Below are 27,589 nucleotides of genomic sequence, written 5' to 3'. Positions count from 1 at the left end.
CTGTAAGTGATAAAGTATCTGTAGTCAAAGTTCAGTTGTTTTATTTGATAAAAGTTGGGATGTTCATGAGAGAGAAAAACAAAGAACCTTAAATAATAGGCTGAATCGTGTTTTAAAAGAAAATAAATATATAGCTTTAAATCTGAGTAACATGAGGATATTTCTTCTGAAAATCTAACAGATTGATTTGAATGTTTCAAATCTGTATCACATTTTATAACTTGAAATTGAAACGTGAAAATAGGTTTCCATGGCTGCTAAAAGTATGTGATGCTCTTGTCACTGGTCATTCTGTAAATGCTGAAAATTTCAAGGGTGTTTCTATGTATTTAATTGGTATTTTTTAACCTTCTTCTTTAGGCTGTTTTTCTCTGCTCCTTCCCAGCTGTATACTCTGAGCTGCTGAAGCTCTTTGATGTGCGAGAGGTGGCAAACTTGGTGCATGATACTCTGGGCAGCTTGCCAACTATCATGCATGTGGATGAATCCCTTCAAGCTGTTAAACTGCAGTGCATTGGTAAAACAGTGGAAAGTCAACTATACACTCATCCAGGTAAGGTGATAACATCCTGAGCTGCCTTCAGTCAGAAAAACCTTAATGACATCTCACATGCACAGGTCAATAGAGGCAGGGATAAAAAACAGGTTTCATAGTCCTGTTTCTTGAAAGTTACAATTCCCAAAGCATTGTTTTGCAAAGACAGTTACACTAAAAAAGTCGTCTATTTTACACAGTATGGTTAGTAAGATTCCAGTTGTAAAACATGAGACTAGTAATGGCCAAAGCTGTGGTTTTGTTTGAACCATGAGCTAGTGCTGGATAGGTGTAGTCATGTGGAGTTTTTGTTACATTTTAGCTCCGCTAATGTGTCTTTTTGTGAAAGTTATAAGCTTTTTTTATCTTAATGGGAAGTCTTGGAGTCTAATTCTTACACACCCATAAAAGAATTTTGTCTCTGTAAGTATTGCAGGTTCAGGTATTGCCCTACACCAGTTTTATGCTGTTGAGTCTCCACTGAGATCAATGGAGTCACGACAGCATAAAACTGTAGTAACTACCTATATGTGTGGTGCCAGAGTAGCTAAGTAATAGAAAAATCAAAGACGTTAGTAGAAAGAGCAGACTTACCACTGGAAGCAGTAGTTTATGAGAATGGAACACAACCGCTTCCCCATTCATACTGCAATTTCTTCTTGTACATTGTGAAAGTGGCCAACTCCCAGAGTCTGATCCTCCAGCAGCCCCATAGCTCCTGGTCTGCTTTGTACCACTTCAGTAATGCAAACCATATAGAAATCTAGCAGATCCAGCTGCTTGGGGACCCTCTTAGTGTAAGAAGTATGTCACAAGTAGGGCCAGAATATTGCTGAGCTCTGTGTATCCCTGGACACCATAACTGGACTGCTCTAAGTTACGCTCGTGGACAAATCAGCTCCAGTGTCCCTGAGTGCAGGGAGGCTTAAAAACACCTTTGTCAGGGTATACTCTACCCCCTTCTCCCTTTGGCTGTTCCGAGCAGAGCTCTGCTGCAGTGAGAATTTGGCCTATTATTTTATGTACATGGGAAGGACTGAATATGTGTATTTTTGGCTGCATCCTAGCCAGAGTGACCTTAATCTCTCTCTGTTTGTTAGTACGAAATTGAGATGACAATGATACTTACTTTTAACACAGCAAACTTTGGAAAGGCAAAACAAATGGAAGAAGTGGTAACTGGAATTTTCAAAAGCACCTCAGTGACTTAGGAGCACAAGCCCCATGAAAGATGAGTAGGTGTTTTTGAAAATCCCACACTTATAGTAATTTCATGATAAAAGAAAATTGGAACACAAACAAAAGTGGCGGAATATTTCAGAATGATCTGGGTAGAGTAGGAACATTAGCAGTTAGTGCCATGCCATTCAAAGTAGAGACATTAGAGTAATGAAGCCAGAACAAAAAACACAAAACACCGGAACATAATATATATTTTCAATGCTTTTAAGCTGCAAAACATAGGAGAAGCTTTTAGGACATTATTTTTTAATAACCTTAGCACTTTCGGCACCATGCTTAAAACCGCTTAGAAAAACAAACAAATGTCTGAGAAACATAGTTAGAGATACTGGAACAGGTCCTAACGTGCATGCCGGCTGCTTTGCTTTGCTCAGGGGGTGCAAAGCAGCCAGAAAACGAGCCAATTTGACCCCCCACCCAATGGATTCTCCCAGTTTGCCATAGTGGTTTCTAGATCACCCCCATACGTGCCCTTGGGGAGAAACCAATAGATAATGGGTGTGGCTGGGCTATCCCTGTAGCTGCCAGAACAGACTTTGAGCAGCCTTTATAGCAATCTTGACATACCTTTGTAGCAATCTTAAGGCTGCTCTAACATACGCCTTCCATTTTCCAGTCAGCTTAGAACATAAGAACAGCCATACTGCATCAGACCAATGGTCTGCCTAGCCCAGTATCCTGTTTTCTGACAGTGGAAAATGCCAGATGCTTCAGAGAGAATGAACAGAACAGGCAGTCATCAAACAATCCATCCCGTCATCCACACCCAGCTTCTGGCAGTCAGAGGCTAGGGGCACACAGAGCATGGGGTTGCATCCCTGCACATTTTGGCTAATAGCCATTGATGGACCTATCTTCCAGGAACTTATTTAATTCTTTTTTGAACCCTGTTGTTAGAGAGCTTATTCCTTCACTCTCCCACTTCTCTGGTCCTTCTTGCATGAACAGAGAGCAACAATACCCGAAGTCCGAAGGTGCAAACAATTCGATGTTTATTGGGGTGAACTTCCAGCAAGCTTAAATACAAGTTCCTTTTTCCTTATTTTCGAATCCCAACTTACTTCCTGTTTGCCCCTAATTTATATGGTAATATTCTTAGCTATACCTTAACCAATCATTCTACTGAAATTTAACTAACCAATCCTAACATATTGTAACATGATTAGCTAACCAATTATATCCCACCACAATAATTAGATTACACCCAGCAAAATTAATTATACAGCAGACAGAAACAATCACAGAACCAGACAGAGATTATACAGACAAACAATAGCAAAGTGGGAACTATAATGACAAAACAATACAGAAGTGAGGATTTCACATCCCAGCTATTGATAAGTGAGTTCTTGCCAGACAGGATGCTATCAAACTAAGTTTCCTTTTACATTTTCTAGGCACTTCCTTTTCTCTGGAGGTGATAGGAATACAATCCTGTCCTGATAGTGCCTGACAGCCCAATAGCACCTTATTTCAATGTGACTAGTTTGGAATGTGAGGATGTGACTGTTCGCTTCCTAGCTTATGGCTGCCTCTGCTGCTTAGCCAAAGGCCTTAGCCTAAGAACAGGGCCTCAGACTGTCACAGTAAGAGAAGGATCTTACACTGGCAGACAGTGATTTTGATTCTTTCTTTTATACCTCTAACTAGCCAAGTGATAAGAATACACCTAAATTCTTAAAGTACAGGCCTTTACAGACAGGCCTGAATATCTATATCCGAACACCTGTTATACTTTTGGCCTTCACAATATCCCCTGGCAATGAGTTCCACAGATTGACTGTGTGTTGTGTGAAGAAGTACTTCTTTATTTTTGTTTTAAACCTGCTCCCTATTCATTTCATTGGGTGATCCCTGGTTCTTGTGTTTTGTGAAGGATTAATTAACACTTAGAATCATAGAATATCAGGGTTGGAAGGGACCTCAGGAGGTCATCTAGTCCAACCCCCTGCTCAAAGCAGGACCAATCCCCAACTAAAGCATCCCAGCCAGGGCTTTGTCAAGCCTGATCTTAAAAACCTCAAAGGAAGGAGATTCCACCACCTCCCTAGGTAACGCATTCCAGTGCTTCACCACCCTCCTAGTGAAAAAGTTTTTTCCAAATATCCAACCTAAACCTCCCCCACTGCAACTTGAGACCATTACTCCTCGTTCTGTCATCTGCTACCACTGAGAACAGTCTAGATCCATCTTCTTTGGAACCTCCTTTCAGGTAGTTGAAAGCAACTATCGAATCCCCCCTCATTCTTCTCTTCTGCAGACTAAACAATCTCAGTTCCCTCAGCCTCTCCTCATAAGTCATGTGTTCCAGTCCCCTAATCATTTTTGTTGCCCTCCGCTGGACTCTTTCCAGTTTTTCCACATCCTTCTTGTAGTGTGGGGCCCAAAACTGGACACAGTACTCCAGATGAGGCCTCACCAATGTCGAATAGAGGGGAATGATCACGTCCCTCGAACTGCTGGCTATGCCCCTACTTATACATCCCAAAATGCCATTGGCCTTCTTGGCAACAAGGGCACACTGTTGACTCATATCCAGCTTCTCGTCCACTGTAACCCTAGGTCTTTTTCTGCAGAACTGCTGCCTAGCCATTCGGTCCCTAGTCTGTAGCGGTGCATGGGATTCTTCCGTCCTAAGTGCAGGACTCTGCACTTGTCCTTGTTGAACCTCATCAGATGTCTTTTGGCCCAATCCTCTAATTTGTCTAGGGCCCTCTGTATCCTAGTCCTACCCTCCAGCATATCTACCTCTCCTCCCAGTTTAGTGTCATCTGCAAACTTGCTGAGGGTGCAATCCACACCATCCTCCAGATCATTTATGAAGATATTGAACAAAACCGGCCCAAGGACCGACCCTTGGGGCTCTCCACTTGATACCGCCTGCCAACTAGACATGGAGTCATTGATCACTACCCATTGAGCCCGATGATCTCGCCAGCTTTCTATCCACCTTATAGTCCATTCATCCAGCCCATACTACTTTAACTTGCTGGCAAGAATACTGTGGGAGACCATGTCAAAAGCTTTGCTAAACTCAAGGAACAACACGTCCACTGCTCTCCCCTCATCCACAGAGCCAGTTATCTCGTCATAGAAGGCAATTAGATCAGTCAGGCATGACTTGCCCTTGATGAATCCATGCTGACTGTTCCTGATCGCTTTCCTCTCCTCTAAGAGCTTCAGAATTGATTCCTTGAGGACCTGGTCCATGATTTTTCCAGGGACTGAGGTGAGGCTGACTGGCCTGTAGTTCCCAGGATCCTCCTCCTTCCCTTTTTTAAAGATGGGCACTACATTAGCCTTTTTCCAGTCATCCGGGACCTCCCCTGATCACCATGAGTTTTCAAAGATAATGGCCAAGGCTCTGCAATCACATCCGCCAACTCCTTTAGCACTCTCGGATGCAGCGCGTCCAGCCCCATGGATTTGTGCTCGTCCAGCTTTTCTAAATAGTCGCAAACCACTTCTTTCATCACAGGGGGCTGGTCACCACCTCCTCCCCATGCTGTGCTGCCCAGGACAGCAGTCTGGGACCTGACCTTGTTGGTGAAGACAGAGGCAAAAAAAGCATTGAGTACATTTAGCTTTTTCCACATCCTCTGTCACTAGGTTGCCTCCCTCATTCAGTAAGGGGCCCACACTTTCCTTGACTTTCTTCTTGTTGCTAACATACCTGAAGAAACCCTTCTTGTTACTCTTAACATCTCTTGCTAGCTGCAACTCCAGGTGTGATTTGGCCTTCCTGATTACACTCCTGCATGCCCGAGCAATATTTTTATACTCTTCTCTGGTCATTTGTCCAATTTTCCACTTCTTGTAAGCTTCTTTTTTGTGTTTTAAGATCAGCAAGGATTTCACTGTTAAGCCAAGCTGGTCGCCTGCCATCTTTACTATTCTTTTTACACATCAGGATGGTTTGTCCCTGTAACCTCAATAAGGATTCTTTAAAATACAGCCATCTCTCCTGGACTCCTTTCCCCCTCATGTTGTTCTCCCAGGGGATCCTGCCCATCAGTGCCCTGAGGGAGTCCAAGTCTGCTTTTCTGAAGCCCAGGGTCCGTATTCTGCTGCTCTCCTTTCTTCCTTGTGTCAGGATCCTGAACTTGACCATCTCATGTGTGCATACCATGGATTTATATAGGAGCATTATGATATTTATTGTCTTATTCTCTATATCTTTCTCAATGGTTCCTAACATTCTCTTCGCTTTTTTGACTGCTGCTGCATATTGAGCGGATGTTTTCAGAGGATTATCCATAATAACTCCAAGATCTTTTTCTTAAGTGGTAACAGCTAATTTAGATCCCATCAGTTTGTATGTATAGTTGGGATTATGTTGTACAATATGCATTACTTTGCATTTATCAACACTGAACATCAACTGCCCTTTTGTGCCCAGTCACCCAGTTGTGAGAGATCTCTTTGTAACTCTTTGCAGTCTGCTTTGGACTTTACTACCTTGAATAATTTTTTTATCGTCTGCAAATTTTGCCACCTCACTGTTTACACCTTTTTTTACAGATCATTTATGAATATGTTGAACAGCACTGGTCCCAGTACAGATCCATGGGGGACATCACTGTTTACCTCTCTCCATTCTGAAAATTGACCATTTATTCCTACTCTTTGTTTTCTATCTTTTGTCCAGTTACTGATCCACGAGAGGATCTTCCCTCTTACCCCATGACAGCTTATTCTGCTTAAGAGCCTTTGGTGAGGGACCTTGTCAAAGGCTTTCTGAAAGTCCAAATCCACTATATCCACTAAATCACTCTGAAAGCTTCACAATCAAGGCAGTGTAAAGGTGACTTAAAGCCACCTTTCCTCTTCCCTCTCTATCCTGTACTGAGTGCAGCTCAGCCAGAGCAGAGAATCTAGCCTACAGAATGAAATTCAGAGAAAATGGATTTAATTCCCTATCAGGAATTATTGAGGATGCTCTTGCAATTTTATATCCCACTCTAGTCTGGAAATGGTACAATGAGGGCAATGCTCATGATACAATGTTCTTAGTTAAAAGTGTCAGTGAAACTAGATTTGGGAAAATGAATACTCCTTTAAGAGTACAAGCCCCAACAATGACAATGTGGTATTAACGTGAAGAAAGGGTACAAAAGGAATTTAAAGAGAATTTCTGTATCCTAAGATTCATGGATATGAAAGAAATTATTACCAAAATCAGTAATATGAACAGCTAGTATAAATGATAAGGGAACAGAGACAGATCTTGAAAATATATTGTACAGTGTAATTTCGGTCACCAATTAGGGGAAGGATTTCCTGGAGCTCATCGTCTTCACCTCTTTCAGTCCTATAATGTTCCATTCCTGAACATAAATGAACGTAGACCCTCCATCAGCCCAGGCATAGAGGGGAGCCCTCTCTAAGTCTCCATAGGGGAAAATAACATTTTATTAGCGACTAACCAGATTTGTGTAGCACTGAAGTTTGACATTTTTTGCTGCAAGGGCATAGACAACTAGCAGCATTGTTTCAGTAGATGATTGTTTTTGTGACCATAATAGATGCAAAGGTGCAAAGATGACACTAGACTTGTGATTTTGTTGAAATCAGCATAAGTAGTTAATATGCTACAGCATACAGAAAAATCAGACGCTTAGAATTGATTTTGGGATATTTGGACACTTTCAGTCTAAATCCCATGTTATAGCTAACAGATTAGGGAACTACTGCAGAGGTTTCCAAAGGCACAAGTAGCAGTTAAGCTTCAAATTCCCATGGAAAGTGAATGGGACTTTGATGCCTAACTGCTTTGGGATTTTGCAAATCTTCCCCTGAATCACTGTGATGTGCTATGCTGGGGGACTGAAGTGGAGCTCACCATGGTGTTCTCTTGCTATTAGAGCCTGGGAGTTTTTTGATTTCCGGCTCCTGACCTCTCCCCAAGTCTGCTACTGTTTGGTGCTACCATGTCTTCCTGTACTTATGAAGCTAATAGATTTATGACACAGACGCTAGGGCTTAGCTGTGCCATGCCATCGTTCATGAGATCTTCCACTTTTGCAGGGCAGCTGCTGTAGTGGTCTAGCACTTCTGTTTTTTCCTTTTACACACACAGCTTTTACAGCTCACTTTGGGAAAGAAATGAGCACCCTTGCTCCAGCTGAAGGTATGTGGTTAGTGAGTATCACTCATGGAGCCACACATATTGGATCTTCGCCATCTCAGCATGGTGGAGTAGGTGAAGAAGGTAAACCCCAAGGCCATCAGCAAGAAGAACTTATCAGGGTCCTCTGAAGCTGCTTCAAGTTCAGACCTCCACGTAGCCATAAGAAGGGGCAAAGAGTATAGCTGGTACAGAGTGGACTGAGACGCATTTGGAGATAGTACGGACCAGCAGTTCTCAACCCACAGCCCAATTAGCACGCAGCTGTGGCCAAGCTCAGCTGTGTGCTAAAGGCTGTGGGTGTGCCTGGGATCCCAGGTTCCCAGCTGCAGGGCCCCCCCCCGCTGCCTCGTGTGGGGGGTTGGGCTCCCAGCCGGTGCTGTGGGGTTGGGGGTCCAGGACTCCCTGCCAGCCCTGGGGTGTCGTGAGCTCCGGGGCCTGGGGTAGCTGCCTGGGCTGCACTGCCCTGCCACCCGGCCCCTGTGGCCAAGGATAATGTGTAATATGGACCAAACAGGTCAGTTGTCAGCAGAAATCAGGCTACGTTAGCAGGAACAGCCCCCTTGGGGAGAGACCCAGCAGGAATAAGTCAAAGAACTCTTTCAAAAGTAAAGCTACCATCTTACTCAAGGGGAGCGTATCTAATGTGCCACCCCACCTTCTCATGTAGGTGATACACTCACAAGACAAAGGGTCTGGCATCCTCCTCCAGAAAGAAGGAATTGGGCCCTTGCTCTGACCTTCCCCTTTGTTTTCTCCCTAGCTGTGCCTCAGAGTAGGAAAGCCCTTCCAGTCCTAGGGAAACAACCGTTTCAAACAAAGTCTTCATGTCTCCTACTTCACAGTTTACTGTTGGATGACTCTTTGGGAGTAACTGCAGCAAGTGGTTTGCTTTAAAAAGAAGAGATATCTAAGCATTCTCCATGCACTCCAGATTAAACCTCGTTGTGCTACAAGTCCTCACACAGAACCAAGCATCCTGTCATCCCTCTCAGCAAAGGTACGAGAAAAGAAACTCCACCATTCCGGAGGCAAATCATGGAATTGCAAGCCCAGAGGGAAACTTCATAGAGGCAGTAACTTCTCCTCTTCCCGACTGAAGCTTTCAGCGTGACTGCAATGGGTACTGCATTCAATCAGATATCCTCTTGGGAGGAGGAATCTCATACTTTGTAGACACTTGGCTCCACTATACATCAAACAGATGGGTCCTGGTGATCCTGAAGTTGGGGTACACCCTGGAGTTAGGCTCCTTGCCTCACATCTTCCTCATCACATGAGCAGTATCGAGAGACGCAAGGATCTCCACAGGGTGGTGCCTAAATAGATTCCTTTTCTTGCTTCCCTACATTCCATTTCTCTTTGGTACTCATTGTATCATTACAGTGAGAAATTAGAGGACGACAAGGTACAGAATGGAAAACATATTACCCAACTGTTTCCTTTTTGGGACTGATCTTTTTCCTCAATCCATCCCACTGTGGATAGGTTTATCTGAGATTACACTGCCCATCAAAAGAGCATTAATTGTGTACATCATTATATTTGGTTGAAAATCTATATAAATTTAGAGGTAAATCTTTCAGTTATGAAGTTTGTGATGAAATTTGAATATATCTATATCTTTGTAAGTACCTGAAGAAGAGCTCTCTGTAAGCTCAAAAGCTAACCTTTTTCATCAGCAGAAGTTGGTCCAATAAAAGATATTGCCTCACCCATCTTATCTCTCTAAGTACTTACCTGGCAGACAATCAAACACACTTTTGCAACCATCTGACTAATGCCCCTTCAGTTAAAAAAAAATCACTTTTCCCCCCTAACAGCGTTTCTTTTTCTTCACCCAATCTAGTACAACTTTTAAAATGAAAATAATGTTTTATGAAAATTGTCAAATTAGAAATTGAAATGCTCTGTTTAGACAGACCAGGAATGTATGTTTGTTTTTTCAGAATTCCAGTGGGAATTTTTTTTCTTTTTGTGCAACTAAAGATTCCCACACAGTGCTTCCAATCTAATAAATGCAAAATTGAGTGTGTGCAAATGAAACTGCTTTAAAAAAAGTGAATGGCTGCCTTGATTTTCATGCTCCAGCAGAAGGAAAAATAAAATACAAACAATACATACTGAAAAGTTAATTGAATTTTTAAAATTCGTTCAGTCTACAAGGTCTAGGTTGTAATTAGTAATGTAGCAATGAACTAAAAATTCTGCGCACAATATTTTAAAATTCTGCATATTTTATTTGTCAAAATAACACAATATAATCATGCCAGTTTCAGTTATTTGGGTAATTTATTTCAAAATACCTGTCAGCAAGTATGTCTATAAGAATACAGACAACAAAAAGATTCAGGAAATGTTTTTTGTTAAGTGGATTCCTTCCTAGGCATATTAATACAGAACTTTGAGTAATAATTCATTCAAACTACAATACAGAAATGTATTTCCTGCACATCTCAGAAGCAGTGCAAAGGCTTGGGGGAGTCAGGGACAACGGAGAAGCAGAGGGAGAGGAAAGTAACCACTGGGAAGGATCCTGGAAGTGAACCTGGAGGGTTGCTATGTGTGGATGGGAGAAGTATGGAACAGGTTTTGTTTGGGAAGAGGAATTGTTAGGGAGTTGGGGAGCCTCCCCTATGTAAACCCTGGCTCTAGCCTCTCCCATTCAGTCTGGCACATCTGCCTCATCCCTGTGTGTGTCCCTGCACCCCCCTTCACCCTTTCTCCATGTGTCCCGGCACCCAACTCGCCTTGTCCCCATGTGTCCCTGCACCCCACTCAGCCCCCCCACCCCACGAGCTCCATGTGTCCCTGCACTCCCACTGTCATGCAGCGCCTGGCTCAATACTGTCACCCCACTAGTTCCTGTGCCCACACCCCAGTCTGTCCATCCCACTAGCCCTTCTGAACCCCAGTCTATGTGACCCCCAGCAGCCCTGTGTTCCCCCATCTGTTCATATCCTGTGTCTCCTCACCTGGCCCTATGGGCAGGGCACTGTGAGGAAAGCAGCCTATGACCCCTCCCTCTCCACGGCTGGCTGCTCAGCCCTGAGCCAGCTGCCCTCTCTTCTGGCGCTACAGCAGCCCCTGGTGGGTGAAAGGTGTAACTGCAGCACCTCCTGGCAGAATGTATTTTCTGCTGAGAATTAAAAAACTGCAGAGAACCTGAATTGTACGTGTGTGTGCAGTGGCGCAGAATTCCACAAGGAATATTGCAGAGAAAAGGCATAGAGATGCCCTGAGGTTTCATCATCGATTTGGAAAGGTTGATGTCATAAAAATTTTGTTTTTCCAATTTCTGTATAATATTTTTAAAAGTGAGTATTAGCATTTTAAATAGTCAGCTAATTTGGTTTTTGGAGCAGGTTGGGGGAATTAGGACAGAGTGACCAATGGCTAAGGCCTCTAAATATTGTGCTATACCTTCATTCAATAATTTGACTATCTACAGTGGCTGACATTGTACCTGACAGTTGAGGAAAAAAGTAAAGCCTGTAGGCAAAACATACACATTGCTGTGTCTGAACTTTCACAAATAGGTTTTAGTGTGTGACTCAAGGCTGGAGATGATAGTTATCTCATCCTGTTCAGTGATCCCATCAGATCTCACAGCCTAAGGAGATTGTGACGGATCAGTTTTTCGGTTAGACGTTTTCAAGGAACATGTCCTTTAGGTGGTGCAGGAAGTGATCATAGTAACTCAGTAGATGGCACTATTCCCTCTCTCCCTGAGTCAGTCATAGTAAGTCAGCATAGTATTAGATGGCTTTGTGCTTTTGGTGGTGTCATCTTTTATTTGAGGTGTAAAACAAAGGGTCTGGCCATTTATGGCACTTTAGATTTCCAAGGCACTTTTGCAAAAGTAAACTTGTTAAGAAGCCTACTAATAAATAATGAGGGGAGTCAAATTAAAGATGGCTCATAGACGGCTGATGTGCTAAATTTTGCTTCCACATAACACATGAATAATTGGCAAGGATAGAAGATCCTGTAAAACAGTTAAAGAGCAAACAAAGGAGTACAGTACTTGGAAAATGGGTTTTCAAATCCACAGGTCCTTATGACACTTGTCTAGGGGTATGTCTACACTATGAGATTAGGTTGAATTTATAGAAGTTGTTTTTTTAGAAATCATTTTTATATAGTTGATTGTGTGTGTCCCCACACAAAATGCTCTAAGTGCCTTAGGTCGGCGGAGTGCTTCCACAGTACCAAGGCTAGCTTCGACTTTCGGAGCGTTGCACTGTGGGTAGCTATCCCACAGTTCCCACAGTCTCCACCGCCCATTGGAATTCTGGGTTGAGATCCCAATACCTAATGGGGCAAAAACATTCTTGCGGGTGGTTCTGGGTACATGTTGTCAGGCCCTCCCTCCCTCCCTCCATGAAAACAATGGCAGACAATTGTTTCGCACCTTTTTTCCTGAGTTACCTGTACAGACGCCATACTACGGCAAGCATGGAGCCCGCTCAGCTCACTGTCACCATACGTTTCCTGGGTGCTGGCAGACGCAGTACTGCCTTGCTACACAGCAGCAACCCATTGCCTTGTGGCAGCAGACGGTGCAATAGGCCTGATAACCATCGACGTCATGTCCGAGGTGCTCCTGGCCGCCTCAGTAAGGTCCGTCAGGAGCGCCTGAGCAGACATGGGCGCAGGGACTAAAATAGGAGTGACTCGACCAGGTCATTTTCTTTAGTCCTGCCGGCAGTCCTATTGTACCATCTTATGACGAGCAGGCACGAGATGAGGATGGCTAGTAGTCCTATTGCACCATCTTCTGCTGAGCAGCCAGGAGATGAGGATGGCTAGCAGTCCCACTGCACCGTCTGCTGCCAGCCAAAGATGTAAAAGATGGAGTGGATCAAAACAAGAAATACACCAGATTTGTTTTGTATTCCTTTGCTCCCCCCTTCCTCCCTCCGTGAAATCAACGGCTGACAATCGTTTTGGTGGGATCTGTCAGGGCACCTTGAAAAGTTTAATGGGAGGCATAGCTCAGTGGGTTGAGCATTGGCCTGCTAAACCCAGGGTTTTGAGTTCAATCCTTGAGGGGGCCATTCTGTGTGACAGTTGTTTTTCTTTCTCCTTGATGTAAAGCCACCCCCTTTGTTGATTTGAATTCCCTGTAAGCCAACCCTGTAAGCATGTCGTCAGTCGTCCCTCCCTCTGTCAGAGCAACGGTAGACAATCGTTCCACACCTTTTTTCTGTGCAGACGCCATACCATGGCAAGCATGGAGCCCGATAAGATCACTTTGGCAATTAGGAGCACATTAAACACAACTCACATTATGCAGCTGTATATGCAGCACCAGAACCTGGCAAAGCGAAACCGGGTGAGTAGGCGACGTCAGCACGGTGACGAGAGTGATGAGGACATGGACACAGACTTCTCTCAAAGCATGGGCCCTGGCAATGTGGGCATCATGATGCTAATGGGGCAAGTTCATGTGGTGGAACGCTGATTCTGGGCCCGGGAAACAAGCACAGACTGGTGGGACCGCATAGTGTTGCAGGTCTGGGACGATTCCCAGTGGCTGCGAAACTTTCGCATGCGTAGGGGCACTTTCATGGAACTTTGTGACTTGCTTTCCCCTGCCCTGAGGCGCAAGAATACCAAGATGAGAGCAGCCCTCACAGTTGAGAAGCGAGTGGCAATAGCCCTGTGGAAGCTTGTAACGCCTGACAGCTACCGGTCAGTCGGGAATCAATTTGGAGTGGGCAAATCCACTGTGGGGGCTGCTGTGATCCAAGTAGCCCACGCAATCAAAGATCTGCTGATATCAAGGGTAGTGACCCTGGGAAATGTGCAGGTCATAGTGGATGGCTTTGCTGCAATGGGATTCCCTAACTGTGGTGGGGCCATAGACGGAACCCATATCCCTGTCTTGGCACCGGAGCACCAAGCTGGCGAGTACATAAACCACAAGGGGCACTTTTCAATAGTGCTGCAAGCTCTGGTGGATCACAAGGGACGTTTCACCAACATCAACGTGGGATGGCCGGGAAAGGTACATGACGCTCGCATCTCCAGGAACTCTGGTCTGTTTCAAAAGCTGCAGGAAGGGACTTTATTCCCAGACCAGAAAATAACCATTGGGGATGTTGAAATGCCTATATGTATCCTTGGGGACCCAGCCGACCCCTGAATGCCATGGCTCATGAAGCCATACACAGGCAGCCTGGACAGTAGTCAGGAGCTGTTCAACTACAGGCTGAGCAAGTGCAGAATGGTGGTAGAATGTGCATTTGGACACTTAAAAGCGCGCTGGCGCAGTTTACTGACTCGCTTAGACCTCAGCGAAACCAATATTCCCACTGTTATTACTGCTTGCTGTGCGCTCCACAGTATCTGTGAGAGTAAGTGGGAGACGTTTATGGTGGGGTGGGTGGTTGAGGCAAATTGCCTGGCCACTGGTTACGCACAGCCAGACACCAGGGCAGTTAGAAGAGCACAGGAGGGTGCGGTGCTCATCAGAGAAGCTTTGAAAACCAGTTTCATGACTAGCCAGGCTACGGTGTGAAAGTTCTGTTTGTTTCTCCTTGATGAACCCCCCCACACCCTTGGTTCACTCTACTTCCCTGTAAGCTAACCACCCTCCCTTCCTCCCTTCGATCACCGCTTGCAGAGGCAATAAAGTCATTGTTGCTTCACATTCATGCCTTCTTTATTCATTCATCACACAAATAGGGGGATAACTGCCAGGGTAGCCCGGGAGGGGTGGTGGAGGAGGGAAGGACAAGGCCACACAGCACTTTAAAAGTTTAAAACTGTAAAACTTATTGAATGCCAGCCTTCTGTTGCTTTGGCAATCCTCTGGTATGGAGTGACTGGGTGGCCGGAGGCCCCCACACCACGTTCTTGGGCGTAATTCTATTCGTAACATACACTGCAATGCTTTGTTCTGCAATGATTCCCCACTACGTGCTACTGGCCTGGCATGGTAAAGCGTCCTACCAAGGAGGACGGAATAAGGCTGCCCTCCCCAGAAACCTTTTGCAAAGGCTTTGGGAGTACTTCCAGGAGAGCTTTATGGAGATGTCCCTGGAGCATTTCCGCTCCATCCGCAGACACGTTAACAGACACGCTTGCTTTTAAACCATGTGTACTATTTAAAAAGGTACACTCACCAGAGGTCCCTTCTCTGCCTGGCGGGTCCGGGAGGCAGCCTTGGGTGGGTTTGGGGGGTACTGGCTCCAGGTCCAGGGTGAGAAACAGTTCATGGCTGTCAGGAAAACCGGTTTCTCCGCTTGCTTGCTGTGAGCTATCTACAACCTCATCATCATCATCATCTTCCTCGTCCCCAAAACCTGCTTTCGTGTTGCCTCCATCTCCATTGAAGGAGTCAAATAACATGGTTGGGGTAATTGTGGCTGAACCCCCTAAAATGGCATGCAGCTCATCATAGAAGCGGCATGTTTTGGGCTCTGACCCGGAGAGGCCGTTTGCCTCTCTGGTTTTGTGGTAGGCTTGCCTCAGCTCCTTAAGTTTCTCGCGGCACTGCTTTGGGTCCCTGTTTTGGCCTCTGTCCTTCATGTCCTGGGAGATTTTGACAAATGTTTTGGCATTTCGAAAACTGGAACGGAGTTCTGATAGCACGGATTCCTCTCCCCATACAGCGATCAGATCCCGTACCTCCTGTTCGGTCCAGGCTGGAGCTCTTTTGTGATTCTGGAACTCCATCATGGTCACCTCTGCTGATGAGCGCTAATCCCCTCATCAGGGATGGAGTATAGAAATCAATTTTAAGAGCCCTTTAAGTTGAAAAAAAGGGCTTCGTCATGTGGACGGGGGCAGAGTTAAATCGATTTAAAGCTGCTAAATTCGACCTAAACTCCTAGTGTAGACCAGGGCTAAGGTTATATGAGTAACTAGCAAATGAACTTACTGACTCAGTGACAATGAGGGAAGACTGGAGGAAGATCAGAGCAGCGATAATTTTTAGTGTAGGAAAGAAGCTTAATCCTGGCAGAGACTACTATCCCTTAAATCAAACTTCTATACCCTTTTAAAAAGTAGATTAAAAAGTCAGAGAAAAAAATCATTGATCATTCAGAGGTTAATGGAATCATAAGCACTTTGCAGCATGCGTTTATAACAAACGTTCTGGCTAGACCAGGGGTAGGCAACCTATGGCACTTGTGCCAAATGCGGCACGCGAGCTGATTTTCAGTGGCACTCACACTGCCCGGTCTGGAGGGCTCTGTATTTTAATTTAATTTTAAATGAAGCTTCTTAAACATTTTAAAAACCTTATTTACTTTACAGACAACAATAGTTTAGTTATATATTATGGACTTATAGAAAGAGACCGTCTAAAAACGTTAAAATGTATTACTGGCACACGAAACCTTAAATTAGAGTGAATAAATGAAGACTCAGCACACGACTTCTGAAAGGTTGCCAACCTCTGGGCTAGACAAACTTGCTTCCTTTCGTGAAATAATGAGAAACTTAATGAATTAATGGCAGCAGAGGGTTTAGTTTTTAATAATGCTTTAAAAATATCTTAATAGAAATACTAACTTGAGTAGATTTAAAATAAAAACAGTGTCTCAAATATACGTATGTGTGTGTATATGTGTGTATACATATATATAGTATGTGTGTGTCTAGAGTAACTTTAAACAAAGGATAATAACAAGTTCCATCGATCAGAAAGGGAGGTGGTATCTAGTATGACACCACAGAAATCAGTGTTAGGACTGGTCTTATTTAATATCTTTATTAATGATCAGGAAAGGAAGTAAACAGCACATTAGTGCAATTCACAGCTGATACTAAATTGGGAGAAGTCAAAAAAGAAAAATCATAACAAAAGGCTGTGGGCAGAAAATGAGATTCAGCTCGGAAAAATGCAAGTTAATTCCAATAGAGACAAATAATCTGTATTCCACATACTCAGTAGGAGGGAGAAATCTGAAAAGCAGTAATAGTGAAAAAGAGCTGAGCGTGGTAGTGGACAGTAAATTAGATCTCAATTTGGAAAGTGATATAGTTGCAAAAAAGGCCAGTGATAAACCAGGGAGGTAGGAGAGAATAGTTTCCATGTCATTTTGTATACCTATATTATTATGCTAATGTTTTCTGCAAGAAAGTTCCATAAATATGTAATTTAATTTTACATATTTAAAATCACAGTAATGTGTATGTCTAGAGATGATTTCAGCAAAAGATAGTACATGAAATTTTTCTTTTGGTTATGATATGGTATGAAGCTGCTGAAAGCGTCTGATGTTCAGGAATATTTGTATGGATATAAGACACATTTACAGTTTATATATGATTATATTTTATTAAAAGATATATAAAATGAAAAATGAAAGGAGTCCACTCATACCCTTTCTCTCTCCTTGCAGATTCCAGATATATTCTTCTTCCAGTAGTTTTACATCACCTCCACATGCATTTACAAGAGCAGAAGGATCTTACAATGTGTGCACGTATCCTTAGCAACATATTTTGTTTCATAAAGAAAAATAGCTCAGTAAGTAAATCCAGTTATGAACAGTAGTGTTTTTTTTTTAACTTCATTATTTGGGTCCTCGTAATAAAATAAACTGTCGCTTGAACAAAAAGTGACATTTAGAGCATTCTCTAGGAACTGAACCTTGATGAATATGTCAGTTAGATTTTTCATCAATTTTTTGGACTGTTGCAAGAATATTTTTAATCTAGCACTCTGTGTTCTACTGAGTGTTGACACTGTTCCAGTGTTCTAACATGCAGTAATTTAGATCTGTTTTCAAAGACAAACAGAGAAAGATTGTCTGGTTTAAGATATAAATTCAGTTGTAAATAGCATCTTTTTTGTCAGGCCTGTGTTTTAATGATAGGAGCTTTAAAAGAGGCCACCTCCCTGTTTCAGCCCACCTGGACTTGAGGAAGCTTGGGGTCAGAAATGCTTCTTCACTTGCAGCCTGCCCTGCCCTTTTTCCACTGAGAACAGGAAACTAGGGGGATCTTTTAAGAGGGACGCTTATTACAGCCGAGCAGGAATTGTGGACCTAGGGCTGCTTCTCCACCTGTAGCCTGGTCTACCCCTTATTATTGACCTTGTTTTGGTGGGTTTGTTGGAAGTTGACATTCTGAAGATAGTTTTTGTGTGTGTAATGGATGAAGGGATTAAGTTGGATGACCTGTTCATGGAGAGCAGATATGAAAGGGATGTACTGACTGTGTGAAAGATGATGTTCTTAACGAGTTCATAGATGGAGAATAAGAGGACTGTTTAAGAGCTCGGCCATTGAGTGGAGTGAGTAAGGAGGAGATTTGTGGAAGGGTTTAACAGGATTGATCATTTGTGTTGGGTTGCTCTTCTGGGACTGCTGAGCCACCAGTTATGATGGCCTGTCCTAATAGCCAAGATCTGACCCTCAGCCCTCTGGATAGACCCCTCTGGTATAACTGTCCTGCCAGGATCATTGTGCTGTCAATGTGAAGGTTGACCCACAGTGGTTTGGAAGTGTGTTGGGATTAATAGACCACTTATTCATGTAGGATAAGTGAAGAGGATGTGCTGTGGGCTGATCTATGCACTGTTGGAGAGGGATGATCTGATGTATTTGGAGACTGTTTGTGGGACTGTTGGTTATGATGGACTTTGCAGATGGGTCTCGGTGTTCTTATTGAGGCACCTAGTTGTGATGGCTGCATCCCTCTGAGGGCCACCTTAGGTTGGTCATGAAGGTTCAATGACAGCGCTGCATACTGGGGATATGGGGAAGTATCTTGACTGTGAGGGTAAGGTCCCTTCAATCCCTGTGGTAGAGAGAGACAAGGCAAAAAGAAAGTAGCATCATATACTAATCGGTGTAGTAAGTGTGAACCATGCAGGTGCATGGTTAGTCTCAGTTCCTTTGGTCTCACATTATAACAGTTGTCAGGAATGCAAGACATTGGATCTGGATCTTCATTTCAGGCTGTTAAATAATACCGTATATGACTTAATATGGGGCTGTTATTTTGACACATTTTTGTTGGGCTTCCCTGGAAAGGTGTATAGTTCAGCATGAGGAGAAACGTGATCTAGGCTGGTGGGTAGCTATATTTTTTTCATCTGGCTTCAAATACAAGAGATCTTGCATCCTGAAACTATGAATGTGTCCTCCTGGCCAGAGAGTCCAAAGATGGACATAATACACAGTTGGTGGTGTAATGTCCCTCTATGTTATGTCCCTCTATGTTAATTGTTGTCCCTCTCTAATTCAGAGGCTGAGCTGATCATGTTCCTCACTTGAGTCACTGAGATTGATAGTACCTAGACATTTCAATCACTGTGTGTTGTTATCTGTGATGAATTTTCTGGATCAGCTCACAGTTTCACAGCTGCCAAAATAAACATTGGACTGTAGTCTAAACACTCTGGTGTTGGAGTCACGAGTGTAGATTGGAGAGAGATTACTCCTCAGCTACAGACTGACCACTGTTTCTTTTGGTCTGAAGTTGGAACATACTTGTCTTGACAGGGCAATGGAAATGTTTTGATGGTCTGCTTTCAGAAACTGTTGAAACCATTTCCAGGCAGCTTTGAAGGATAGGGTTATTCTTCTATTGTCCACTCTAACAATAATTTGGTAGGAGTTCATAATAATAATTTGTCCTCCCTTATTGATACAGCCCCTAAACACACTGTGTGCTGGCTCTATCTTCACAAGTCACCTGGATTTACAGGTGGAGAGAGAGAGGAAATGGCTAGGGCCCCAGACTCCTACTGTGTCCAAACAATAGCAACATAGAGGATTTTTTTTTGAGTCTTTTAAAGAACACATGCTCTGGCTGTGAGGGAGGCAAAGACAAATTTCTTCACTTCCATCATAGCATCTGCAAAGTCCCATGCAAAAGAGTTAATTCGACTGCTTGGTGAATGCTGGCTGTCTCTATTTGATTACAGAGCAAGTGTTTCTTGCTGTGAAGAAATGTCACGTTATTTTGCAAATAAAATTGCTCAGATAGAGACAGAGCAGTCTACTGCCATGGAAACAGAACAGTGTGTTGCAGGGGAAAAAAGCTTCAATTTCAACTCATTGAGCGCAGAGAGGTGCAGGTGTGCAGCTTTGTGCTACAATTTTGTCTTTCCAGGGTGGTGAGAAAAAAGAGAGCAGTTGTGAAGTACTGGGTCCACAGTTAGCTGAGGTTGTCAGCATTTCCCTATAGAGGATGAGGCACTAGAATTCATGGGGAGATTAGTGTTCAAGAAGCCAGCTCTTTACTCTGGAAATAAACCAGTATCCAATCTCCCATTTTGGGGAAAGGTAACAGAAAACTTGGTGGTTCTTGTGAGGCAGCTGTCTTAACTTATGATCTTACCATAGCAATGGATAGAGATAGTGTCTGCAGACTCTATAAGCAGCTATCTATAAGCAGCTTTTGATACCATTGACCATGAGATTTTGTTGACTTGCTTGTGGATCCTAGTATGGATAGATGAATTGCTCTTAAATAGCTCCACTTTTTGGCCACTCGAGATATTGCCCAGGGATAGTTGTAGGCAATTGTTTCTCTGCCTCGAGGGTTCTTACTTGCAGGGAGTCTGTATTGTCGCCCCTTTTGCTCAACTTGCAGCACTGAGAGAGTGAGTGGTGAGACAGTAGACCACATTGCATTCATTATGCTGTGTCTCCATGTTTGACCAGGCCAGAGAAGTGGAACAAATAACCCAATGTTTATATTAACTTAGGGCTTGGATGCAGGCTAGCTGTCTGTGACTAATCAAACAAGATAGAGACGATATGTTATTGATTTGAGGGAAGCCATCCCACGATTTCTCAGAACTTGTATTTGTGTCCTTGCCTGAGGGAATACAACTGGCAGTTGTAGCACAGGTGCACAAAGAATAACTGGGACCATTCAAACGTTAACATTTACTATCACAATAAGCTGCTTTTTGTAAAAATCAATAAAAGAAATCAACCTCCCAAACTAACTGACATTTAAATTAATGTGACGTTAAGAATGTTGAGTAAAAATAAAATCAGGTCAGGAAGTGCAAAATTGTAGGTTTTCACAGAAATATTAACTAAATTGCAAATCCTAGGAATATGGTGCATATTTTAAGCCAGGCCCTTCCTTATCCCTTAAAGGGCTTCAAACAGGTGCAACTATGCACACCCATGAATTACCTTCAAGGACTGGGGCCATAAACATTAATATATTGTTTCGACAGGGATCACTTGATGGTGCTGTTTCCACATAGTCCTACAAGTTCTTTTTCTTAGTATGCGAGCAACATACAGTCTTTGAAGAAATGCAGGGTTTATTTTGTAATGGGGGTTCTCTTAAGGGAGTTGTTGCCTTACAGCAGAAGAGTTTTTTCCCTTCCTTGACCTCTCTAATGAGAGGTGGAATTCTTGGACCAGAGTGTTTGGGCAGAGATTACTGGAAGACAGGATTGCTTATGTGTCATATGTGATCACCTCTGTTCAAGGACTTGTGTATAAAGTGTAACTAAAACAAGTTACACTAAGAAAATACCCAGATTTTGTGTTGTTGATTTCTTCTCCAATAGGAAATTGACCTGCAAGACCCAAAATCTGCTACCATTTGGCAAATGGGTGAAAATGTAATCAATGATTATATAAAATAAAAATAAATCAATAGGTACATTAATTAAATAAAATGAATAACATCAAAATAATAAAAAATATCATTTGAAAACTAAAATGGGGAGATTGCTACATATGTGTTACGTAGCAAAATTAAAATATGTATTTCCTGGATTTTGTAATAACTGTGCAACTTTAACACTGCACTAACTTTGTTCTTCCTTGTTAATTAACATTTTTGGCCATGTTCAATGGTCTATACTTTGGCTCCTTTGCATTATTCTGATGATGCAAATCAGCTATAAACTTGCATAACTGGCCAGAGATATGTTTGCTTTCTTCTCATCGGAGTGGCGCAAAGTAGCTGGACGTTGCTGGGGTATTTGGCCTTAAAAAGTTGCTATACCCATCTGTTGGTTTTTGGTGGTAGTTTCTTTGTTGATCACATAAAATATTCAAAACAGAATTCTCTCTGCTTTAGATTTTAAATCTCCTCTGTCCATTTCTATGGCTAAAATGTATGAGTGTTGACTAAAAATCTTGGCCAAATAGCTGTCATAAATCATGTACTACTTTCCTTTATACTGTACCTTGAAAAATAATTCTGTTTAATGATGAGTACTTAGGCTCATGTTTTTAATAACTGTCTTCTATATATCAGTAACGTAATTAATTTGAGAACAGTGGATTCAAGTAAATGGAATGACTCTGGTATCTTGGGTGGAAAATATTACCAAGGTTTATAAAGTGCAGTGGCTGTGATGAAAACTAATTCTCACCTCAACTAAACTAATCCAGGTGCTAACACTGTACTAGGGAAAATTCTGCATGTGTCTATTCCTTTTTCAGTAATAGCAAACTGAAAAAATATTTTTCTTTATTTTAGGAAAAATCCGTCTTGGAAGAAATAGATGTGATTGTGAACAGCTTGCTAGATATACTGCTGAGAACCATATTAGAGATCACAAGCAGACCTCAGCCATCAGGGTCTGCGATGCGCCTGCAGTTTCAAGATGTGACCGTAAGGTTTTCATCATAAAACAGACCCATACCAATTTAAGACTGTCACTGGGCTCTTAACTCATCCCACTGTGTTTAGGTGGATTGCCTATGTGTTGTAATGCTCATTGTTAATCAGATTACCTGCTGTTTTGAAAAGATTGCATTAGGCGGGCTAAGGGGGATGTGGGAAGTGAAGTAGATTTTACTTGCTTTTCTGACTTTCAATGGAATTATTAGTGCTGTATGGTTTTATTTATATATATGTATATGTATTTATACATTGTAGTAGTCAAAAAATTAAGGGGACGAAATTCTTCCATTTGACATTCTGTTAGGTCAGTGGCAATTTCATTATGCTGCTTTTATTGACAGTTTAACAGCTTCCTGAAAGGACTAGAACACAGCACTCATGAAGATGAAATAGTTTGGCAAAACATTAACATTTTTACCTCCCAAAAATCCAAATTTTTGACGGGGGAAAAGAATCTCAAAACACACTCACACACCCCGAAGGTATTGAAATCAAAATTAAAATAATAATAATAATAATAAAAATAATTAAAAATAAAAATAAATAATAAAACTAGCAACACTTATCTGGGTCTGATAGTTCTAACATGCTAACTAAAGTCAAGAGATCAATGTTCTGCAGGGAACATAAGTGGTATTTAGGTCAACACTATATAATGGCTGATGTGTTTTAAAAGGTTTTAGTGCAGTCACTGGGATTTTCTCTAAAAGTTAGTGTTCTTGAAATAAAACGAAACTACACTTTGCTCTGCTTTCAAGGAGGTTGTATTTGGGGAGAATAAAATCTTACACAGCAGGGGAAATGTAGTGGCCTTACAAAAGAGCACCTGAGTAAGAGGAGCAGGTCACTTACCGGTCATTCAGCAGAGTTTTCTGTGAAAAACTTAAAGTACCTGGACATTCCTTCTTTTTGATTTGCCATCTCATTAGACCAGCTCCTTACACTGTTACTTTTTATTTTTCCAATGATATAGGGATTCTAGCCTTTCAACTTGAATTCCCTCTGAGGACAAGCATTGTAAAAAAGTATTTAATACTCGTGGAAAATATTTTTCACTTTCTCCCACAGGGAACAAAATTATTGGAAGCATTTGTAGAGTTAACCATGAGTTGACTATCTTATGTTTTACAGTAGCACTGTGTTCCAATTCATTATGCATCAGAGGGATTGTACTTCTAAGATTTCACATTTCTTTAATTTTAAACTACAAAAATGTTCTCTGAAGTTCAAACTTCTTGCATAGGGAAGTTCTGCTTTATCTAAATAAAGGTTGTAGAACTGGGTCGGAAGTGTGACAAAACTCCATTGTAATTGGTTTCCATTAAAATATCCAATTGTTTGTGGATACTGTTTTTTTTTATACAGTACCATAAAGGGCTAATTCATCACTCTATCAAAAATTAGACTCTGAAGGGCCTTGCAAGTTATAAAGTTTTCATTAGCTCTATATGCATCACTAAGGCTTGTCATCATTACTACATGCACCTCACAGAATACTTAATGTGGAGGTGACTCACAGCACAGCATAAGGCAATTATATACATTTATGTGAGAACATCATGCAGTACGGGCTTATGGCAGCACACTGAGCCGGGTTCTTGGAACTATTTGTGGAGTAAGGCACCACCCAACATGAGTACAAATGGTAGAATCTGGCCCAGCATGTTGCCATGAGTCAATCCTGTATCATTAAATGCTCTTTGTGAGGTGGGATATAGGCTTTATGGCAACACAAGTGGCTAAATTCTGTCACTCTTCGTCTCGTTGGGTACTGCCTCAGTCTGCAAGTAGTCTCAAAACTATGTCTCAGTGTTGCCATAGGTCCATCCTGCATTGTGTTTCTGCATATATGTATATTCTGTCTCAATCTTACCTTATGTTCTGCTGTGAATTATTTAGTGCACTCTGTGAGATGGATGTGTGGGGCTTGAAGCTGTGTGCCTGAAAGAAAACTACAATTTCCAGGGCCAGTGATCTCAGTGAAGTTACACCAGCACAAACTGGAGTAATGCAGTGATGTCAATAAATTAGCCCTTTAGGTTGCTTTATGAGAAATGTATCTGCACACAATTAGATTGCTGAAAGAAACCAATTAGAACGAAGCTTTTCACATTTACAAAATACTTTTAAAATTTAAATTAAAGGAATGTGAAATCTTAGAATTACAGTCCCTGTGAAGCATAATGAGTTACAGCCGAGTGCTACTGCAACAAAGTCAGTGCTATATGTGTTAAATAATTTTGTTCTTTATGGAAGAAAATGGAAAATAGCTTGATGAGACTACTTGTGGAAGGAAGGTGACTTAAGGTGGTAGACTCTACCCCTATGCTTTTTAGTATGAGAGGATAAGAGGTACAGACTATGCTTTCAGTCTTACTTACAAACAAAGAAATGAATGATGTTGCTTGCACTCCCTGGTTCTGTGAATGACATTGGCAGGAAACTGGGCCAAGATTTTCAAAATAGGTACCAACGTTAATTTCAGTAGGAGGTACTGAGTGCTCATCACTTTTGAAAATTAGGCCACTTTTTTAGGTGTCTATGGGTATGTCTACACTATGGAATAAGGTCGAATTTATAGAAATCGTTTTTTTAGAAATCGGTTTTATATATTCGAGTGTGTTTGTCCCCACAGAAAATGCTCTAAGTTCATTAAGTGCATTAACTCGGCGGAGTGCTTCCACAGTACCGAGGCTAGAGTCGACTTCTGGAGCGTTGCACTGTGGATAGCTAGCCCACAGTTCCCGCAGTCTCCGCTGCCCATTGGAATTCTGGGTTGAGATCCCAATGTCTGATGGGGCTAAAACATTGTCACGGGTGGTTCTGGGTACATATCGTCAGGCCCCCCTTCCCTCCATCCCTCCGTGAAAGCAAGGGCAGACAATCGTTTCACACCTTTTTTCCTGAGTTACCTGTGCAGACACCATACCACGGCAAGCATGGAGCCCGCTCAGGTAACCGTCACCCTATGTCTCCTGGGTGCTGGCAGACGCGGTACGGCATTGCTACACAGTAGCAGCAACCCATTGCCTTCTGGCAGCAGACGGTGCAGTACAACTGGTAGCCGTTCTCATCGTGTCTGAGGTGCTCCTGGCCACGTCGGCTGAGAGCGCCTGGGCAGACATGGGCGCAGGGACTAAATTTGGAGTGACTTGACCAGGTCATTCTCTTTAGTCGTGCAGTCAGTCCTATTGAACCGTCTTATGGTGAGCAGGCAGGCGATACGGATTGCTAGCAGTCGTACTGTACCATCTTCTGCCGGGCAGGCAAGAGATGAGGATGGCATGCAGTCCTTCTGCGCCGTCTGCTGCTAGCCAAAGATGTAAAAGATAGATGGAGTGGATCAAAACAAGAAATAGACCAGATTTGTTTTGTACTCATTTCCCTCCTCCCCTGTCTAGGGGACTCATTCCTCTAGGTCACACTGCAGTCACTCACAGAGAAGGTGCAGCGAGGTAAATCTAGCCATGTATCAATCAGAGGCCAGGCTAACCTCCTTGTTCCAATAAGAACAATAACTTAGGTGCACCATTTCTAATTGGAACCCTCCGTGAAGTCCTGCCTGAAATACTCCTTGATGAAAAGCCACCCCCTTTGTTGACTTTAGCTCCCTGAAGCCAACCCTGTAAGCCGTGTCCTCAGTCGCCCCCCCTCCCTCAGAGCAACGGCAGACAATCGTTCCGCACCTTTTTTCTGTGTGGACGCCATACCAAGGCAAGCATGGAGGCCGCTCAGCTCACTTTGGCAATTAGGAGCACATTAAACACCACACGCATTATCCAGCAGTATATGCAGCACCAGAACCTGGCAAAGCGATACCGGGCGAGGAGGCAACGTCAGCGCGGTCACGTGAGTGATCAGGACATGGACACAGATTTTTCTGAAAGCATGGGCCCTGCCAATGCATGCATCATGGTGCTAATGGGGCAGGTTCATGCTGTGGAACGCCGATTCTGGGCTCGGGAAACAAGCACAGACTGGTGGGACCGCATAGTGTTGCAGGTCTGGGATGATTCCCAGTGGCTGCGAAACTTTCGCATGCGTAAGGGCACTTTCGTGGAACTTTGTGACTTGCTTTCCCCTGCCCTGAGGTGCAAGAATACCAAGATGAGAGCAGCCCTCACGGTTGAGAAGCGAGTGCCAATAGCCCTGTGGAAGCTTGCAACGCCAGACAGCTACCGGTCAGTTGGGAATCAATTTGGAGTGGGCAAATCTACTGTTGGGGCTGCTGTGATGCAAGTAGCCCACGCAATCAAAGATCTGCTGATATCAAGGGTAGTGACCCTGGGAAATGTGCAGGTCATAGTGGATGGCTTTGCTGCAATGGGATTCCCTAACTGTGGTGGGGCCATAGACAGAACCCATATCCCTATCTTGGCACCGGAGCACCAAGCCGGCGAGTACATAAACCGCAAGGGGTACTTTTCGATAGTGCTGCAAGCTCTGGTGGATCACAAGGGACGTTTCACCAACATCAACGTGGGATGGCCGGGAAAGGTGCATGATGCTCGCATCTTCAGGAACTCTGGTCTGTTTCAAAAGCTGCAGGAAGGGACTTTATTCCCAGACCAGAAAATAACTGTTGGGGATGTTGAAATGCCTATATGTATCCTTGGGGACCCAGCCTACCCCTTAATGCCATGGCTCATGAAGCCGTACACAGGCAGCCTGGACAGTAGTCAGGAGCTGTTCAACTACAGGCTGAGCAAGTGCAGAATGGTGGTAGAATGTGCATTTGGACGTTTAAAGGCGCGCTGGTGCAGTTTACTGACTCGCTTAGACCTCAGCGAAACCAATATTCCCACTGTTATTAATGCTTGCTGTGTGCTCCACAATATCTTTGAGAGTAAGGGGGAGATGTTTATGGCGGGGTGGGAGGTTGAGGCAAATCCCCTGGCTGCTGGTTACGCGCAGCCAGACACCAGGGCGGTTAGAAGAGCACAGGAGGGCGCGGTACGCATCAGAGAAGCTTTGAAAACCAGTTTCATGACTGGCCAGGCTACGGTGTGAAAGTTCTGTTTGTTTCTCCTTGATGAAGCCACCCGCCCCTTGGTTCACTCTACTTCCCTGTAAGCTAACCACCCTCCCCTCCTCCCTTCAATCAC

General features: G+C 43.2%; 1 protein-coding gene across 7 annotated transcripts in view; it reads left to right on the top strand.

Annotated features, from left to right (window-relative positions):
* DOCK4 (dedicator of cytokinesis 4) overlaps positions 1-27,589 on the top strand; it is a 414,714-nt gene that overhangs the window by 278,572 nt on the left and 108,553 nt on the right. For all 7 annotated transcript variants that reach the window (XM_048836082.2, XM_048836079.2, XM_048836080.2 and 4 more), the window contains 3 exons: positions 361-553; positions 17,267-17,394; positions 22,338-22,472. In XM_048836082.2, the coding sequence (XP_048692039.1) occupies positions 361-553; positions 17,267-17,394; positions 22,338-22,472 (456 nt within the window). The remainder of the gene's footprint in view (positions 1-360; positions 554-17,266; positions 17,395-22,337; positions 22,473-27,589) is intronic.

Source organism: Caretta caretta, chromosome 1 (assembly GCF_965140235.1).
Source record: "Caretta caretta isolate rCarCar2 chromosome 1, rCarCar1.hap1, whole genome shotgun sequence".
Taxonomy (NCBI): domain Eukaryota; kingdom Metazoa; phylum Chordata; order Testudines; family Cheloniidae; genus Caretta; species Caretta caretta.
Note: the sequence above shows the minus strand (reverse complement) of the source record. Positions and strands in the feature narration are given on the sequence as shown.